This window comes from Lupinus angustifolius, unplaced genomic scaffold, assembly GCF_001865875.1.
Source record: "Lupinus angustifolius cultivar Tanjil unplaced genomic scaffold, LupAngTanjil_v1.0 Scaffold_118, whole genome shotgun sequence".
In the NCBI taxonomy this organism is placed as follows: Eukaryota; Viridiplantae; Streptophyta; class Magnoliopsida; order Fabales; family Fabaceae; genus Lupinus; species Lupinus angustifolius.
Window position 1 is genome coordinate 741102 of NW_017724979.1, and position 15657 is coordinate 756758.

The window sequence follows — 15657 nt, forward strand, 5'->3', positions numbered from 1 at the left end:
TGGATGCTTTAAGTTCCAAATGAGATTATAAAATGGATTTTTGCATCTCATTTGCCTTCTGCTTTCTCCTCTTGAATTATAAACTAAAAACTATAAAACTTACTTACAAAAGCTTCTATGAACCGAGCTTTCAAACTAAGAAATAAGAAGAGAGAATTGTGTGTTTTCTTAAGGGAAGGCGTCCTTTTGAATGAAGGAAACGCCTTCCTATTTATAGAGGTTTCCCTACCACCGCTGAGCTGCTTCTTTGCACCGCTCAGCAGCTGACCAAACCCTTCAGCATGGGTTTGGTCACTTGGTCACCTCCTTAAGCTTGACTATTCAAGGCTAGTTGTGACCTATGGGACCAGCTATGGTGAGCTACTCCTGGAAAGCCTATGTTGGGCTACTTGAAGTGAGGTCATGCATGACTTTATGGTTTCTTGATGGCTAAGTTAATTTTGGGTGCACAACGCTGAGCACACATGTGGCATCGCTAAGCTACCTGCTTGAGTAGCTTTGACTATGCTGACTTAGACGTGGCTTGGTGCTTGCTGACCTGGTCAGGTGTCTGGTTCACCGCTGAGAACACATGTGGCACCGCTGAGCTGCCTGTTTGAGCAGCTTGGGCGTGTGCCAAGCTTGTGTCTGACCGTGGCAAGCTTGGATTCTGATCGTGTCAGGCTTTTTCTGGTGCTAGGCTTGAGCAACTTGGTCTGTGGCAAGTTGGTTTGACTGAGCCAGGTTGGATCTGACCGTGCCAGGCTGGTGTCTAGGTCAGCTCACCGTAGCTTGGTCCACGCTAAGCTGCCTGCTTGAGCACCTTGAGTTTGACTTCTTTTTCTTCTTGGACCATGAGTCTTTATTCTCTTTTCTTTTTCTTTCTAAATCCTACAAAACACATTAAAGAGAAATACAAACACAAATATACAAGATTGTGTTATTTTATCCAAAAAGTATTGTTTTTAAGTTGGTTTTTCTCAATTATGCTTAAGATAAGTGCCATAAAAGTGTATAAAATTTAGGTATGTTTGGAACTTATCAACTGCCTGTCTGTTTTTTGAGTGTATGAGATTTTCTGAGTGTATGATGAAAGTGCAATGTGTCAAGAGAGCACTTTAGTTTGCCTATGTTTTGATGAAGATAAAGATTCAAGAACTTCATGTCTAAACTAGAGTCTTAGATGTGTCTTAGTTATTGAGTCTAGGTTAGGTAAACCTAGATAAAAATCTCACAAAGACTAAAAACTATCATATCATTTACATGAGACATGCCATCTAGTTTATTATATGTTCATGCATTAATCATACATGTTATTTGTAAATTTTGGCATAACATAAAGGTAAAACATGTATAGTTGATAAGCATAACATATAGGTAGTTTACCTATTAACATCTTAACTGAAAATTTGTCAGTTAATCGATTAAGAGAAGCTTTAATCGATTAACGCAAAAACAGTTTTTAACAGTTTCAACAGAAAACTGAAAAACAGATTTCAGTTACTCTCTAACAGCCCGTTAATCAATTAACAGGCATCATAATCGATTAGCTGGGTTAAAAACAGCTTTTCTATATAAACTGTTTCCGTAACAGATTTTACATACGATTTTTTTACATTCATCACTCATATTAGAATTGCTAAGTTTCGGATGTATGTCATATAGGCAGAGAGAATTGCATGTGAGATTAGAGTGAGATAGTATTATGCTTAGGGATTAACATGTCATCCATTGCATATTATCAAATGTGTTCTTCATCCTATCTTGTTCTTGCATGATTCTTTCACTATTGTTTAGAGATTTCTTAAGGGTAGAAATTACATGTTCTTCATGATTTTTATCTTATACATATTCATAGTAATTGTGAGATTTGTATAGGGTTTATAGCATGTTCTTTCTTGTAATATTTGAACTATTTTAGTGCTTCACATTACTCTATTTTTTGTGTTGTTTGTGTAACAAGGGAAGTCGTCTCTTGGTGTCGTACCACCAAAGAGATCAGAGAGTCTTCACCAAGACTTTGAGGTCTTGAGTTTAGAGTATACTCTTGACTGGGGCTGGATCGTAGGAAAGGTTTTACTGGACAATTGGGTAAGGTCAAACCAAGGTAGAGGTTCTGGGAACTCAAGAAAGGAGCGTTCAAGGTCTTGTAATTGTAAGTGTTTTTGTAAGACACATTGGTTTCAATTTTAGTGAAGACAAATCTCCCGGATCAGAGGGGAGGACTGGATGTAGTTTTACAGTGGACCGCAAAACGAACCAGTATAAAAACCTTGTTGCAGACTATTTCTTTCCCTTATCTCTTTACTGTTTTTAGTAGTTTTAATTGGCTATTGTAGCTGATATTTTGAATATAGCATTACTTCCAAATAAAGATCATTTGTTTTCAAATATATCTGTTATATTAATTCTGTATAATATGTAATTGGTTGTGTAATTGAGACAGTCAACAACTGCTAAATTATGTGCGACTTAATCGATTTAGTCATAGCTTTAATCGATTAACTGGGCAAGTTTCCATAATAGGGCTTTGGTGAAAATAGTGGTAAGTGAGAACCGTGACCCCTATTCAACCCCCCCCCCCCTTCTAGGTGTATTCTCTCACTGATATCTAATATATGATGTTTCTAATCGAATAAGTTGGAGAGTATAGAAGTGAATCAACTTTAGATATTTAAACATAATAACAAATGTAACAATGATCATTAGAGCGTTGTGGATATTTCATATTCAATAGTGCTCATTTAAGAAAGCAGCTCACTCAAGCATGCACTAATGGATAAATGTCAATCAATAGTGCTTGCGTAAAAAAATGTTGTTAAACAGTCAAGAGGTGAGTCCACTTTTTGACATCTCATCGTCATAACATATCAACATCGCTCATATAAGAATGCATTGTTTGTTGGGTACCAGTAAGGTAAAATACACCTAGAGGGGGTGAATAGGTGTAGCGGATCACTAATCCTTCTTTTCTGATTTAAGCGCAGAATACAAAGCTATTGTAGTTAAACGATTATAAACAAGGTTAATCGATTAATGACAGTTGATTTAATCAATTATAGTTAGCTCGTTACTTGATTATACTGATTAACGATTCTTCGAAAAACAGACTTTTCTTACGATGAAAACAGTGATGATTTCTAATCTTTACTATCCTAAATTGATTCATGATTATTCATTTATTAACAAAAGTAAGCACTAATCACAAAATGCAATTAATCACAGAAAGCAAGTAAAGACAGAATCGTAAAGAGATAGGGAATGAGAAAGGTGCTCAAGGATTTTTTCCTGGTTCGTTTGCGGGTCCACTTGTAAACTACATCCAGGCCTCTCGATTGATCCGGGAGATTTTTCTTCACTATCAGAAATGTAGGTTCAATTACAATCACACTTCCAATAATCCTAGCAAGAACTTCCTTCTGGAACCTTTGAGCCTACATGCTTGGTTTGACCACTATCAACGCCTACGAGGATACCACATTGTTCGCGAAACTGGCCCCAGCTAAAACTATCGCTTCATTCAAGACTTCCTGCCTTGTGAAGACAACTAATTCTCTACTTGTGTGATATCAACATACCACGAGAATTATCCTTGAATAACATAAAATTCACCGAGTTACTTTGCACACCAAATTGTGCGAATAAAGACTCTGAATTCGGCTCTACAACCCTTGACAGAATTCTCACAAACAGCCCTAAAACTAAGTGTGGATATTATGCAAGGTTTTCAATTGCATGAAAATTTTTCGTACATTGGAAAATACTTTCTCTCTTTTCTCTATTGTAAAAGAATGCAAGAAAAACTTCTAAAAGATCAACAAGATAACCTTGAAAATTTAGCTCTAAGGATCTTGAGTTTTTCTATCTCTCTGAATTGGAAGTTCGAAATCTGTTTTCTAAAAACTTGTTGTTTTGTTTAAAATAACAACTTTTGCACATAACCGAATCTAACTAATATTAATCAATTATATAGTATGTTAATCGATTAACGTATTTCTTGAAAAAAAATTTCAGTTATGACTTAATTGATTATTAACCTTCTTAATTGATTAATTAGCCAGAAAACCTGGGAGGTTAGCTAATGTAACTCCTTTTAATCGATTACACCTTTCATTAATTGATTAACGGATTTCAACAAGATTTAATCGATTATCCATTGAGTTAATCAATTAATATGTGTGAAAATGGTTTTTCCTAAATGTATGATAAACACACTATATGATGAAAGAACATGCAACTCATGATTTTTGAAATGATTGATTCCTTTATGCACAAAACCATGTATGCCTAATGCAAATGCATGAATCTTACTTATAATATATATACTTAGATGTGATGTCTCAACCTATATAATTTTCATTTTAAGCTTTATGTGAGACTTCCATCTTGGGTTTACCTAACCTAAACTCAATACTAGGCAAGCATCATAGGTGTCTAGAATATAAAAGCAATCCTAAGTTCTACGACATTTGACCTTGAGTTTTCGGTATGTTGTTTGTTGTGATTCCCATGTCTCCAACCTTCCATTTAACTCTTTGTCTTCATCAAAACTAAGTAGGTCAATCATGATGACATCCTTTGACTATTTTCCATTTCACTATTGATATGTAATCTTCAACGTCACTCCTTTAATCCAGCATTGTGGAATAGATTTAAATTAAGAGAGTTGTCTTAAAGGTGCGCTGTTAAACATAACTCATTCAAGTTAATGCTAATTCAACAACAATCGTTCACGCCTATGCTGATGGACTTATATTCGCCTATCCAAAATAACAACGTTTGCTTTAATAAACACCATTGATCATCTTCTGCCTCATTTTTAACAGTGTTGTTCTAACAAGAGTGGTTGAATGATCGTCATTAATTGTGATATTTGGTGTAGTGTTAAGTGTCATATCAACAAAATGTTAATTCTAACATACTCTCACTAACAGGAACAAGTACCTGTTGTCCCAAACTATACCTCAAATCTTGTATTGCACCAATGAAAATATATCATGTCCATTAAAAAATTAAGCATATATCATTTTGTTCTGTTTTTGCTTCAAAAAACAGTATTTTTCTTCTTCTATTTTTGCTTCAATGTTGAAGCAATGATAAATGTTTTTTTTCAAATTCACATGTCATGCCCGCATCAATGATATTGAAGCAAAAACACAAAAAATATAATTGTTTAATTTTTTAGTTGACATTAGACATGGCAAAATAGGTTAACGGGCATGCGAGCAGCCTGCGAGCATTGATGAATAATTTAAAAATTAATATAATAAAAAAAAAGAAACTAAATAAAGTAGTTAAAAGAGAACAAAATTTAAAAAAAAAAACTCAGATATTCTATATAAAGTTGACTAAATCATATTACAACACAATTATTTTGAGACATTAAATCATATTACATCTTAATTTATTGAAATTTTCCTTCTTTTTTCCTTTCAATATGCATGCAGGCTGCCTGCATTGCCCATTACAAATGTCTGCAGGCTTCACGAGCAAATGAACAAATTTTACATGCCTAGCTTGCAAATAATTGCAGGCTAAGCATGCGGGCCCACGAGCAATGTCCATTTTGCCATATAATATTGACATGACATGTTTTCATGGCCGTCCCTAGGCAAGTGCATCAAGTGCGAACGCGTAGGACACAAGATAATAAGCTGCCCAATTTTAAATTTTTTAATCAAATATTTTTACTTTTTTGTTTTAATTTATTAGTATTTATGTTTTTATAAATCATATAGTAATTCTAGTACATTCCATATTGTTACTTTATATTCATTTTTATAATCATCATAACATAGACAAGATTATTAAAATTTTAGCTCATTGAAATTTAAAATTTATAAATTGATATTTTAATGTTAAGTTTTATATAGCCTTAAAAAAATCAATTATGTCATAAAAATGTGATACATAGAGTGAGAGAACCTTAATCACATAATTTTCTTAAATCCTATAAATATATGTCTATTATTTTTTAATAAATTTAGGGGCCATATTTCTTGTGTGACCTCAAATATATCACCACGGGTCCTACATATTTTCCTTAGCGTGAGATAATATTTAAGATATTATTTTGAGACATTAAATCCTATTTCCAATAATCTAGATGAATATATGACCTATTTTGTATAACACTTGAAAAATTAAGGGACGTGTCCAAGATTAAAACTGTTATCGAAATAAAAATGAATGTTTATATATACACAGAATTGATGTTATCGCTTGAATCAGGAAATCATTTTAATGCAGTTTACGCTCATATCTACAGCTGGTACCTTTTTCATTTACCTTCTTTGCATTTACTAAAATCCTGCGACTTTTTCATACATCAAGTCAACCCTTTGCCTTCTATCGTACCCCAAAATTAAATACTACTCCTCTAGTTTTACATTAAAAAAAAATCCTTTAGTATTTATGTATTTAATTTCCTTTCTTTAAGTCACTTCACATGACCTGTGATTAAGAAAGTGTCGTTCAACTGATTCTCAAACCATTACCAAGTACCAACGAAAGCAAATATATCAACTACAAAACGCAATCAAATAATATTAATTTAGAAACCATTTGCAAGAAATTAAATCATACATTATTTCAGAATCAATTAACTAAATTTTATTCATTTTGACAAACAAAACTCCACCTTAATTACATGTTTCACATATCCATGTTACACACGATTGAACATAACCAAAGGGTTAGGTTTAATTTGTTGCTGATATTAGTTGTGCTTGTTTGCGTTTCTAGCTTCTGCTGCAGCTCGGTACCTGGAAGCATATCTATGAAACAAGGCTAGTGCATTACTAGTGACTTCTGCAACATTCTTAGCCTTAACCTTAATAGCAGCAGTCCTCTTACTCATCCTATGACCTGGGAAAGATTCTACACAGTAACTAGCATCTGTTAAGGCAGTGCTCACCCATGTCTCTACGTTGCTTATGTGCCACAAGAAGTCATCGCTGATGCCCGAATCGTTGCGTTTGTTCAGCCTTCGAAGCTCTTTGATAGCTTGGCTAAGTTCGTCCACACTATCGGTGATTTGTTTAACACAATCTAGCACTGTTTGGTACACAAAAGTGTTATCCTTGATTGCCTCAAATTCTTTTGCCACTTTCAACAAGTAGCCCCTTGTGTCCAGTGCCTTGTAAAGACTCACGGAAAGGGCTACATGGGCTAAGTGCTGAGGGCCATCTATGGTGAAATTGGAAAATTTTCTTAGGCAACGGAAGCATAGATCTTGGTAGAGTGTTCCCCTGCAAGAGGAATCTATTAAGATCATTGCTGGGGTTTGGATTTGGGTTTTGTTTTGGGTGTTGGACAAGGATGAATCAACTGATGCATTACACGAAAAGAGAAATAACATAGTAAACATAAAAGCAAGGTTGATTTGTGTCATCATTTCCTGTCACTATTGAAGTTTGATTTGCTCTAAGCTATGATAGTTTTCAAAGCTCAAAAAGAAGAACTTTTGCTGAAGAAAAGGGCAATGGAATATGATGCTTATATAGAGACTTGTCCTCAATATCATGCATTGCTTATAACTTTGTTTTTCTTTCAATGTTAATTTACGTGCATTGTAGTGCACAAAGTTGCACCAAGAACGAGGAACAACTATAGGACAGTAATATTATTCTAATTCTAAAACAGCGGGTCAGAAACTTAGATTGGTATTAGCACTAAATGTTAAGTTAGCAATAATTATACTATAGTTATACCATAATAATTAGACGTCCTAATATAATTATCGGAAGTTTCATGCCTCATTCATCAACTTGTTTTTATTATTTCTTAAGACACTTCTAATTAAATTCTTGATAATAATAGAAGTATTGCTTTCTTTAAAAACATATAAAGTTATAATTTACAAAATGATGTTTGTCTAATAATGTAGGTATTTTGTTATGGGTAAGACTCGAACCCACAACCTCATTCACTTTATTGCTTAAACTCTTTCACCTTAACCATAAGACCAACTTATGACTCACAGAAGCGATATTTATTTGAGGGACACTCATGCACACTGAAAGAGATTAGTTTCTTACCCAATGGGTGAGGGGTATTCTTGGTAGTACCAAAAATATAAAGTTATAATTCTACTATTATTTAATATTTTTTATTAATTTAAAATTTTAATGATAATAGAAAATAAAGATATTCATAACTTTTAATAGAAACAAATGGTGAAAAATAAAAAATCCTACGAAGAAAATATTAAATATCTTATAATAATGACTATCAAAATTATTTAGACGATGTCTTATAATAAAGAACATGATGAGTACTACGAACATAATAGCAGTATGCATGTGTTAGTAACTTATAACAGAGAAAGACACTTTAATTTTAATATACGGCCATTAAAATTATATTAATTCATAATTTCATGCATGTATCCTTCATCTATGTTGTTATGTTCCCAACGAAAATAAGAGTACTCAAACTCATTAAAGGATGGTACAAGAGGAGTTCATGAATGATATGGAGGTGATTTCGGCCAATATAATTTAATTAATTCTTCGTTAGCATTTGAACCTACAATAACTATTATCTGGAATTTTAACAAAGACGATTAACACAATTTAGCATGGCTAGAACGGTAAATCTATAACAAAAGATTTTTCAATAGTTAGATTATATCCTAGTTGAATAGTAAGATGTGTCCCTTAGTTTAGTGGCACATGCAATAATTAATGCTGGTCAACTTTTTATTGTTATACGTTTAAGGCTTTGACGTAAGTCGACTTTTTCATCATTTATTATACGTGGGCTGAATCATGGTGCAACATGGAGCTTATAAGGCGATGCCAACTCCTCTTTGTCCACTAGAAAAGAGGAAAGCTAACATAAAACACATGCATGTTGTTAAACAATTGTTTTTTCAAACGTAATAACCCCAAAATCAAGGGTTCACTAAAACTACAATAATGTGCAATCTGAGGGTTCATTCCTGGAAGATATAACTAAAATGATAAGATTCGGTCCTTTCCCTAAAAATTTGAGGATCCATCTTGTTTTTGGAAGAAAAAAATGCATAAAACTTTATTTATGTTCAATTTAAATGATTTTAGTTTTTCAATCAGATTTCAGATATTTGAACGTCAATTACAGATCAAATAAGATATTAAGACATCATCTGTCTGTACTAAGACAATGTCATCCTTAATAACACGAACTAATTTATACCTTATATTTGTTTAAATTATCATTCATTATTTAATTTTATATATATTTTTTAGGCTTGACAAAAGTTTATCATAATTCTAAGTATCCCTACATGTAATAAGAAATTTTGACCTACATAATATTTATTGGGTAAAACATTTGTTGTGTCGGTTAGGGTGGTTTTTAATTACATAAAAATTAATATAGAAAAAATAATGTAATCATAATTCGTTATTCCCACCTTGAGAGAGGAAAATAGTAACCCTATTCCACTATTGTATCTCAACTCTAAGATAGAGAAAACATGATATCGATTGTATCCCTCTTCCAATCTTTATAGACTTTTATTATAAGGTTAAATGAAAGTCAAACATTTTTCATCGTTTGCTTACTCTCTTCAAGATAGGGAAATAACATCCCTATTTTTGCTACAGTGTCTCAACTAGAAGGGGCAAAAAATACAACCTTATTTTCTTACATCCAACTATCAGTGAGATTTATTTATTTGCATCAAAATCCCTGCACATTGAAGAATTGTTTATTTTTTAATGAAAATGTTATTTTTGGGTATTTTGCTTTGTCCTAACTTTTGCCTAAGGCGAGAGTGAGGTTTTGGAGGGGAAGGGAATGGATGTCTTTCGAAAGCTTTCCCCTTAGTTGGGAGTTGGATCAAGGAGAGGGGAAGGTTTTGGATGATTTCTCAAACTCTCCAAAATCCTTTATGTGTCTATTTTTAAAGTTCTCCCAATTTAGGGTTTTTTGGAGATAAAATGTCAACATTGCTAAATATGTTTAGTAATAATATATAATTACATATTATTGTCCATTTCTCATTGTTAATTACATTTTTAAGGGAAAATAAAAAATATTCTTACATTATCATTAGTTTATCCTCCTTAATTCAACCTATAGGTAGTCCTTTTCATGACACAATTTTCAACAAATGATTTCCTTCCTTTTCCCTTCCCTTCCCCCTTCCTAACTCTTTGATCTCTCTCCTTCTATTTCTCTCCTAACTCCCAAACAAAATCTAAGATACTCATTGGAGTTCTTAGCAAGTATTTTATATTTTGTTTTTTTCTTTTCAAACCTCCTTGACTCTTATAAATTCGGGATGGTGCAATTAGTAGTTAAACATTAAGAGGAATTGTTAGATGTCTACCCCACTCACACAATTAATATTCTTCCGAACATTTCAAAAATGACCTCCTCTCAAAATGTATTGGCTCAATCAGTTATTTAGGGATATCTTATTAGTATGTAGAAAAACTCATTCATTTTAGGAAGAAAGAGTGAGAAAGTATGATATTTGATCTTTAACTATTTGCATTGAGTACTACCTTTAGAGCCACACTGACATATGAACTTGCCTTAATCCACTTACTAAAATAATCAATTGCAACCTGATGAAATGATGCAAGTTGGAATCATTTGGTTTAATGGGCCAATGACATCCATCCCCTACAGGAGAACGACCAAGGTGTTGTTAAGAAATTCAAAGGTTTTGACGTGCACTGATGCTTGTCAACATAAATTTGACGTTTATGGCATTCTCTTATATAGCTGTAACAATCAATTTCCGTTGTTAGCCAAAAATAGTGCACCTCAATATTATACTAGCCATGGCAAGCCCATTGGAATGGGTTCCTAACATTCCCTCGTGCACTTCTTCGAGTTTATTTTTCAATAAGCAAATGAATTAAAGAACGGCACAAGGAGTGCCAACCTGATTACAGGTTACAAGAGTGTTTAATACACATAATAGGATCAATGCACCATTGTGCGAAGGAATAAAATTTAGGAGCAACATTATTAGAAAGCCAAACCCAAGATCTAATCTGGATCAAATCTAACATTTGGATAAAACTAGATTGCTCTCCCCTAAAGATGACATTATTCCGCATACTCCAAACACACCAAATCATAGTGAACCACATCATTCTCCAAATCAAATTCCCTTCACCGTACTTCCACAAAGACTCGTGAAGTTCTAAGAAACCAACAGTAGTATTTGGGATAAGAACCTGAACTTGAAGCCAAGAATAAAAGCTCATCCAAACATTAGCCACAAAATCACATGAGAGAAATAAATGATCTAGATTTTCGTCATGCAACAAGCACAAGCTACAGCTAAGATCCCCTTCCCCCGAAATATTTCTCTTAAAAAGTTCAGACTTTTTAGCCAATCTACCTCTAATCACCTTCCAAATGAGACAACAAACCTTTGAAGGAACATACTTAATCTAACTCAAATTAAGAATATTACCTGTATGATAAGGCATAACATTCATATGAGCAAGATAAGCAGATTTAACCACATAACAACCAGATTTATCAAGTTTCCATTTCCATCTATCACTAACACCACTTTTACAAGAATGATGTTGAATAAGATCATAAAGTCTTCTAGTTGTCTCTTCCTCCCAATCAAATAAAGGTCTCTTCCACTGAATGTTCCAGATCCAATTCCCACTATACCACGCCCCGCACTTTGCAACCTTTGCTTTCTTATCCAACGCTAGCGAAAATAATATCGAGAAAGTGTCTTTGAGACACTGTTGACCATACCACAAATCCAACCAAAATAAAGTTTGAGAGCCATCACCAACTTCCCTCCAAATATTCGCCTCCAACCAGTTACAATCAGCAAAAAGAGAGGAACCAATCTTCATCAAGTCCCTCCACCACCTTGAAGTCGAGCGAGCAAAATAAGAACCACCATCAAAGTTATATTTGGAATTAATGACATTAACCCAAAGAGCATCAGGACCCACCAATCTTCTCCACTTCCACTTTTCTAACAAAGCATCATTAAAGCGAGAAAGATCTTTTACCCCTAACCGACCAAGAGTTTTGGGCTTACAAACCTCAAACCAAGCAACCCACGATATCCCATTTCGGTTCCTTTTGTTACTCCACAAAAAAATCCTTTGCAAAGAGGTTAGTTTTGAGATAACCTTCTTCAGAGCCTTATACAGGGAAAACATATATGTGCGCATATTCGACAGAACAGAGTTAATAAGAACAAGTCTACCACCAAAAGAAATATGCCTACACTTCCAAGTTGCCAATCTATTAGAAACCTTCTCAATAACATTCTGCCACGTCGAATAGTTACTAGGATTAGCCCTAACTGGAATACCAAGATAAAGAAAGGGGATGGAACCAATCTTACAAGACAGAAAGGATGATGTTGTTGCCATAAAAGTATCAACAACCTTTATACCAATCAATGAACTTTTATGAAAGTTCACCTTCAATCTAGAAACCAACTCAAAACATCTAAAAATGCTCTTCATGCACCAAAGATTAGAATCTGTCAGTTTACAAACTAAAATATTATCATCTGCGAATTGAAGATCAGTAACTTCCACATTCTCTCTTCCCACCTTATAACCTTCCAATAAACCAACTTATCTCGCTCTTCTAACCAATCCGACAAAACCTTCGGCCACTAGAAGGAAAAGAAAAGGCGCTACAGGATCACCCTGTCTAATACCTTTTGATACTGAGAATTGCATAAAAGGAGATCCATTTATAAGGATAGACATAGAAGTTGAAGCCAAACAAGCATTAATCCATAATCTCCATTTATCTGAGAACCCAAATATGCCAAGCATATAATCAAGGAACTCCCAGCTGACTGAGTCATAAGCTTTTCCAAAATCCACCTTTCGAAGCAAGCAACCACCACTTTCTTTCTTAGCAGAATGAATAACCTCATTTATCACAACCGTAGCATTGAGGATATATCGACCTTCAATGAAAGCCGATTGTGAAGGGGAAATTAAAGAGCCCACAACTTGTTTTAACCTTCCTGCCAAAATTTTTGCAATAATCTTATCAACCTCCTTTACTTCTACACACTAGAGGAGAACCATATTGTGGATCTACTTATAGACAACATCTTTCACGAAGAAACTCACAACTAGTCTACTTAGGGTGCTCTTGTTATTCTTCGAGAACTGAGGAGGGCATTCCTTGATCTTAAGATATTCCTTTATGTGATGATTCCAAGGTTTTTGATCTGGTTCTTCTTTTATGACATGGCAGTAGGATTGCACGTACTTACCCTATTTGGAGGCCTTCCATAAACTTCAAGAATACACAAGCTTCTTGATTTTATATTTCCCCACATAATCCGAGTAGGACTCATGCATTTGTCTATATTACTTCCTCTTTGGGCTAGACAATATTCTCTTTCCCTTTTATGGCACCCATGAGATTCTTTCCTTTATTTGGAGGGCCACATACCCGCCCACTTCTTGTGATCCTACTAATGTATGCGATGATAGTGATTTCAATAGTATGCCTTGACATCTCAAAAATGTCTATTTCGTAGTTCCAAGGCATTGTTATATCTATTTCGTAGGGAAACAGACGTGAGTCCTTTGTCATTATTTGTTCTACCTCTCTAAGGTGAGGTGTCCATTGGTGTTGTGAAGGATAGAGCAGTGTGCCCCTTAGTATATTTAGCAAAGTTTCAAATATTTGGATGGTTGTAGGTGCCCTAATTTTTGGTGTTCTCACATCCCTTTCTTTTGCATTGATCTTCTGATGTGTGGGTTTCTTCCCTATTACAATCAGTTTTCTATCCATTAAATTCTACAACAATAGTCTGATCACAACCATCATGCTTTAACAAAATTTCAGCAAACACATGTCTAAACATCTCCTAGGAACCAAGCTCAACGGATCAGACGACAGCTAGTACCTACACTTGGCGCCACAAGCTAGACCCAACATCAGAAGGACCTATTCCTTAATGCAATCCCGCATGGGTGGATTTAATTACGAATTACAACAATTAGTATCTACATCGGATATGCCAAGCGTCGAGTCTGCGCCAAAAGGAATAGGGAGGTGTGCTCAATGCAAGATGTGCGCCCAATGGAAGGTGGTGCACTAAAAGGTCGAGCTTGTCTAGGTGAAGCGATACGCTCAACACAAGGTAGTGCTCTCAGCATGGAAGCTAGGTTTCAAACATTATTTAAAGGGTTTAACTTGGGTTTATTAAGTACACTTTGAGAAGCAAAATTTAATGATTATTTCTTGAGACAAATACTCAATTTCTTCTTTGTATGTGTTGTTTGAGTCCAACCAATTTATTCTGTAGTTTTCATAAGGCAAAACTTATTGAATTTGCAATGTTCTATCCACATGACTTTTGTTCAACTGATTAGGTGATACTTGCTAGGTATCAGTGGCCTAGGAACATCTAGAAGGGGGGTTGAATAGGTGTAGCAGTTATCGATCACCGCTTCTTGAACCAAAACCCAACTGCTGGAAAATAGTCGAGTTAATCAACTAATAGCAAGGTTTAATCAATTAACTATTGCACAGAACAGAATGACCAGACAGGCAATTTGAACAATAATTAAAACAAAATTGAACATATATAATACAGATATTTTTACGCACAATTATTAAGTATATGGCAGTAAACAAATATCCAACTTTTCAATCACATATTCAATTTATAATGGCAAGAAACATAAAGAAGATAAAGAGAGAAAGAAAAGTGCACAAATGATTTTTATCCTGGTTCGTTTGCGGTCCACTGCAAACTACATCCAGGCCACCCCTTCTGGAACAGGGACCTCTAAATTCAATTCAATTACAAGCACATGAGACGCTCCCTTCTTGAAATCTAGGACCACTAAATCCTTGGTTTGAATCTACCCTTCGCCTTTGCGAAAACTTTTCTTGCAAACTAGCCCCAACCAAGATTCTTATCCTCAAATCAAGACCTCCTAGCCTTGGTCAAGAACCTCAATCTCTGTGGTGATCTCACACCAAGAGACAAAACCAGAATACACAAAACACGTTAAACAGTAAGATATACTAAGCACAATACTGCTTAAAATATGACAAGATAAAGATTCAAAGATTAACCCTTTTACTAACCACTTAAGCCATAAAGATATGAGTTAATTAATATCAGCATACAGATAATTTCTCTCTAACAATATCTAATGCACGAGCATGTGAGCAAGATAAGAATGGATACAGAATTATGCAAAAACAGTAAGCATATAACAGCAATTAAAACAACATAATCTCTCTTCTCACAGATGCATTCTCTCTTGCAAAAATACAATAAAACAAGTATGGAAAATGCTCTTTAAAAAACCCTATACAATAGAATGCAATGCTATGGTTCTCTGAACAATGCCTTGTATTTATAGCATAGAGAATAAGCAATTACATTTGTTGCAAAATAGTTAAACAGTTAAACAATTAAAACAGATTTCAGTTATAACAAATAACAGACTAATTAATCGATTAACGAGGCAACAGAATGACACAAAATTTAGTTCAAACAGAAAACACACATTTAAAAGAAAAGCAGTTGCGTTAATCGATTAAGTTACCACGTTAATCGATTAACTGGAACATTTATGCATATGTTTCAAAAGGTAAACTTCTCATATGTTATGCACAATATATATACATGTTTTACCAATTATATTATGCCTAATATGCACATATAACATGTATGATAGATGCATGAACATA

The 15657-nt window shown here is 34.2% G+C and overlaps 1 protein-coding gene across 1 annotated transcript; it reads right to left on the minus strand.

The window, feature by feature from the left end:
• Positions 1-6645: 6645 nt before the first annotated feature.
• On the minus strand, positions 6646-7467 carry LOC109339882 (21 kDa protein-like). The gene has a single exon (XM_019577411.1). It carries the CDS (start codon positions 7373-7375, stop codon positions 6698-6700), a length of 678 nt encoding a protein of 225 aa, XP_019432956.1. The 5' UTR covers positions 7376-7467; the 3' UTR covers positions 6646-6697.
• Positions 7468-15657: the final 8190 nt, after the last annotated feature.